Raw genomic sequence first — 5,636 nt, 5'->3', positions numbered from 1 at the left:
ATCTTTCATAGGGAGCAAACATATAAATTGAATTGTATAACCACTCATCTCTTAGTTATCAAATAACATGAGATTGTGCCAGAAATCTTTTATGAACTCTTACTCCAAATTTAGAAAAAAAAAATAAACTTGATAATAAACTAGGATGCCAATATAGCTTTTGTGGACTCTACTATTATGAATATTTATTTTTCTCTGCTGACATTTCACGAGTTGAAGTTGCCTTTCTTCTTCTATCCTTTTTTCGCTCTAGTTATTAGCAAGGATTTTCAGAAACAGTTGAGAAGCGAGCAACTTTGATTATGCAGAAAAATGGAAACTAAATGAATGTAACATTATTCGTGTGCTAATGCAAAAGCTGGATCCAGTCTACATTATTACAGAATATGTTGTTTTTGAGTTAATACATCTCTGTTCAATTTAGAAATTACATTCCTCTATTCAAACTTTGTACTCTTATTTTTTATAGATATCTTATTTACTGCACTCTATTGTATGAAATCCATCAACTTAAAAATTCAGCTTTGATGATGAAGGGATAATCTTGTACCATTGTATTTGTGCAAAAATGGGGTGTTTAATTAGGTCTTAAGTCCTTATTTCCAGGCATTTTCTGTGAATATATCAAATAATTTCTCACATAAATCTCATTTCGAGGTTTTCAAAGAACACAAAACTATCTAAACTATTACACGAACTTAAAAGAAGACTATAAAAAGGGAATTATGCAGACTAAATTGGGAACTTCAAGAATTCCAATTTCATAATTATGTCTTCAGCTATTACAATTATATTAAAGAGTAATATTAAACCAAAGACTACAATATTATTTTGTTACTGGTCCTAAATTATTGGACCTTTCCACCAAGAGCCAACCTAAGAAAGCAATTTGAAAACTAAACTAGCAGATCTAGGATCCCAATAAATCCCGATTTCATCACCGTCGCCCAATCCGCGATCGTTGAATAAGTCATTGCACCAAATAGAAAAATCATCATTGTACACCTTTCTTATCCAAACCCTTCCACCTTCATACTTCTTAGGGACATTCCCATCAGTTACATCCCACATGTCAACCCAGACACTGAAGCCATCCTCCAAACATTTTGCCATGTCCAAAGTCCAGTATCGAAGGATGTACTCAAACATCCCGAGAAATGGAATCATCAGCATTCCTACAACGATCTCATCATGGGTGATTCTTTTCTTGATCTGCCATGGGTTTTGCAGATCGACTATCGGGGCAGGGTATAAGTCCCTTATCTCCACTAGTTCTCGAGTTACAACATGTGGAGTGTTGTTAACTCTACAAGCTTCTTCTTCAGCTTTTGAAGGAAAAAAACTATAAAAAAATGTCTTCTTCAAGCTAAGCAAAGGCCTATGTTCAGACATTGAAGAAATTAAGGAAGAAATAAAAGACTGAAAGAGGGGAGAGGCAGGAACACCTTATATATAGACACAAATTAGGTTTTGTCCAATTTTAAGCGGGAATCAGAGAAAATTATTAATATTTTTAAATTTTAAACTTTTTTTAGAGAAGAGTTATAAAATATGATAAATGTGTCATTTTGGCGTTTACATTCGGGATAATAAGTCCAAGATTGTTATCTTACGTACTGTGGACAAAACTAAAAGTTCAACTTATATCCATCGACGATGTAGAAATTTTTACATGGTCAAGTAACTTTTTTGGTCTTAATTCTGTATTCATTACACAACTATCATCCAATTTTTTCTTGCGAATACAAGTATAGAAGCATCCAAAAATTTGAGATTCCGGAGATTCAATCTACAAATACAAATGAAAAAATACAGATTAATTCGTGAATCACAAACCTTTAGCCAATATAAATCAGGATACCAATATAGCCAATTTCGTCACCAACACCTAATCCGCGATTCTTGATCAATTTCACGAAGGATAAAGAATAGTCATCATTACTCAACTTCCTAAAAGTAAATTTTTTATCTTCATACTTCTTAGTGTGATTCTTCTCTATTATATCTGACAACTAGTCAACACACACCCCGTTCCCGTTCACCAAACTTCTTGCTCGCTCCAAATTCCAGTATGGAAGAATATGTTGAGTTAATTATTTTAACTTTGTTGACTAAATGTAATGCAAAGAGACAAATGAAAAATATGTTTCAAAGGTGAAAGTACATATGTTCCAAACAAAAGTGATGTAATGGTCTTTAGTGACATTAACCTTGATAATACATTTATAAAATTAAAGTTTCCTACTTGTAACTCCTTTTCTTGCAAATCCTAAGTAAGAAGAGGCTTTGGTGAGCATAAGAGACAACTTTACCAACATAAACAAAAAGAAGAGAAAAAAACTTTTTCCTCCTTTCTTCTTATTCTTAGAATATATTTGGGCAATTGATTTGGATCAATCCCCAAACTTTCAACCACGAGTGCGCGTGTTTGAGAGTAAATTTGAAACCTTGGGGAGCGACCGGCTACAATAATATACACCGGAGTCGAGCCAAAATCGCTTTCAAGGTAGTGGCTTGCCACGATACAGTGTTTGTGATAAGTTATTTATTACTTTATAATTCCAATCTAATATCAATATTGCTGTATTTTTTCCAACAGAATGTACATAAACGTCGCAGAAAATTGAATCCGCATCTTTTCAAAAGTGAGTTCTTTCGAGCTGATATTTTTCCTGATGTGCCTCACGGTATACAGATCAAATATCTGGGGAGTCTCTATTAGCTCTTGAGTCTTTATCCTTGATGTGTTGTTAACTTTGCATGCTTTATCTTAAGCGTTTGATGGCATGAAACTGACCAGAGTATATATTTCCAGATCATTATTTTGATAAACAACTATTTATGTCACTTTTTTCTTATTTATTTGGCTGATTTAAGCAAATAGATTACCATTTACATTTTGTCCTTATGTAAACCTTGTTCAAAATATAACCATTGAGAAATTATCCTTCCGGATAATAGTAATTAGATTAGATATAATGTCTTCTCATATATTTCTCCAACCTTAGATATGCCATAATAGGTTATTGTCTGATGTTTGTAATAACTTACATAATTTTATTTTGTAGTCAGAAAGGGATCTTTAGACTGTTACCGGAAAAGTAACTTAATGTGTGAGAACTTATTTTAAAAGAAGGTCATTTATTAAAGAGAAAAGACTCAAATATGTCATCAAATTTCAAAAAGTTTCACAAGGCGTACCCCAAATGTAGTGGTCTTGATTTTTAGTCCTCCATAAGAAAAGTCTTTAAAGAATGAATTTCGTTTTAACGGGGCCCAAGGGAAGGCCTGACGAGTGATGTAAATAGCCTACCCTAGTACAAACATTATTGACTTTTTCTATGACTCAAACCAGTGACATATAGGTCACACATAGATAACTTTATGTTGTTTCAAAGATCTCCTCCCTATATAACAATATATGTGTAAATCTAGTAATAGATTCACATAATGTGAAATATTAAATAAAAGTTAAATTATTGATGATAGATTGACTTGTAATACGAAAACATTAAATAATATGATAATACAGGTGACAAATAGACTCATGATATGAAAACATTAAATAATGTGAAAATACATGTGACAAATAGCTCTTGCACCTACTATAAATTATCCTTGTGTTCCTCTCAAAGTTGTTCAGGCATTTAGGCTTATTCAATCAAAACATCATCTTATTTCGTCTTGAATTATCTTTTTTAATGAAGTCAATTTATTCTAATCACCTTGGCGCGACGCACCTATAAAAAAACACAAAAACTTTGCAGAACTTCCCCTTGTGGCGCGGTGCACCATGAAAACTTTTCTGAACTTCACACTCTGGCACGGTGCGCCTAGCAGTGTGCCAAGACTGAACTCTCCGATATTTTGGGGCTAGCGCGAGGCGCCTAGAAATGTGCTCCAAAACTTCTTCTGATCTTCAGGCCTTGGTGCGGAGCGCCTAGCAGTGCTCCACCCACTGTGCCTTTTTCCTTTAGCCATTTTCTGCACGTATTTGCTCCTTCTTTCTTTGTTCCAACTCCAATTCCTTCGAGAGTTCCTGAAATCACTAATCATGTGTGTCAGTGCACAATCATCACAGTTATAACATAATCAAGCTAATAGACTCAAGATTATTCTTCGATTCAAGCAATTTATGGGCAATTATTGACAACTTAGGCATATGAATATGCCTAAGATCACTATGCTCTGTCTCTAAAGGCCATGCTCAACAGTTGAACAGCCAGCAACTCATGTTGCCCAATTTTAACTCATATTTCTTTTTCCTATATAGTTATCATCTACAATTTTCAGAAACAGTTGAGCAGCCAGCAACTTTGATTATGCAAAAAGATGGAAATAAAGACTTGAATGAATGTAACGTTCTTATTGTGCTAATTCAAAAGCTTCCAGTCATATGATTGAAAGAGTTTAGACCCTATACTGTTGCAAAATCTGCCCAATTTAGAAATCACATTCCTCTGAGAATCTTATATCATTCGATGCAGTTCTGTTCTTCATCTTCCCTTCTTGACATTTAACTCGACATGCTTTGGTAACTTCGCCTAAATCAGTAGTTGTTATGAAATATCATAGGTCTAACACTATATAGAGTCCACCAAGCTAAAGATTCAACCTGATCATTAAGGGGTAATCTTATACCATTGAGTTTGTGAGCGGAAGGGGGTCCTTAATTAGGTCATGTTAGGTTTCCAGGCATTTTCTGTGAGTATAGCAACTTATTTCTCACTATAAGCTCCTTTCTAGAAGAGGAGCATATAATTAAAAGATTTTCCAGAGCATAAAAACTTGTAAACTATTACGGCTTTGTGAAATTTCACAAAACCCCAAGAACTACAATCATATTAAAGAACACTAATGAAAACACAAGCACAAAAGGGGATTGTTGGGAACTTCAAGAACCATCATACTCCATAACGCAAATATTCCAATTTCAGAATCAAATATAGGTTGCAGTTATATGAAAGGGTAATACTAAACAAAAGACTTGAAGAATGTTGTTTTTTGGTCCTACATTCTTGGACCTTTTCACTAAGCTCGATGAGAAATCAATTTGAACATTAAACTTGAAGATTTAGGATCCCAATAAAGTCGATTTCATCACCAGTGCCCAATTTGCAACCTTTGAACAGTTTTATGCACGAAAGAGAAATGTCATCAGTGTACAACTAACTTAAGAAAAATACTTCCACCTTGATACTTCTTAGGGACATTCTCCTCAGTTACATCCCACACGTTAACACACATTCCTAGACCCGATCTCCAAACTTTTGGCCATGTCCAAAGTCCAGTATCGAAGAATGTACTCAAACATCTGGATAAATGGAATCATCAGCAATTCTACAACAATCTCATCATTGGTTTAGGCTATGCAATGTCGATGTTGATGAGGATGTCATCTAATTGATCCTGCCAATAGACATATGCTTGTGTATGTCTGAACTAATTTGCATTGTAATATTGCACATAACTCATTAAAGACAGTTATAATTTGTTTGATGGTGATTATTATTTGAATAATTGTAATATTTCTAGAGAACATCGAACCAAGTGTTAAGGTTTTTATTTCAATATTTTATAAATGGTTTTGTTGGTGAACTGGATATCTCAAGATTAGTAATAATAGCATTATTTAG

The 5,636-nt window shown here is 33.9% G+C and overlaps 1 protein-coding gene across 1 annotated transcript; it reads right to left on the bottom strand.

The window, feature by feature from the left end:
- Positions 1-876: 876 nt before the first annotated feature.
- On the bottom strand, positions 877-1,392 carry LOC107019734. The gene has a single exon (XM_015220113.1). The coding sequence runs from the start codon at positions 1,390-1,392 to the stop codon at positions 877-879; it is 516 nt and encodes a 171-aa protein (XP_015075599.1).
- Positions 1,393-5,636: the final 4,244 nt, after the last annotated feature.

Source organism: Solanum pennellii, chromosome 5 (genome assembly GCF_001406875.1).
Source record: "Solanum pennellii chromosome 5, SPENNV200".
In the NCBI taxonomy this organism is placed as follows: Eukaryota; Viridiplantae; Streptophyta; class Magnoliopsida; order Solanales; family Solanaceae; genus Solanum; species Solanum pennellii.
The sequence above is the reverse complement of the archived record's forward strand: the minus strand, read 5'-3'. Positions and strand labels throughout refer to the sequence as shown.

What these genes read in the sequence shown, in the direction of transcription:
- LOC107019734 (XM_015220113.1), bottom strand. Translation starts at nt 1,392, where the DNA reads ATGTCTGAACATAGGCCTTTGCTTAGCTTGAAGAAGACATTTTTTTAT.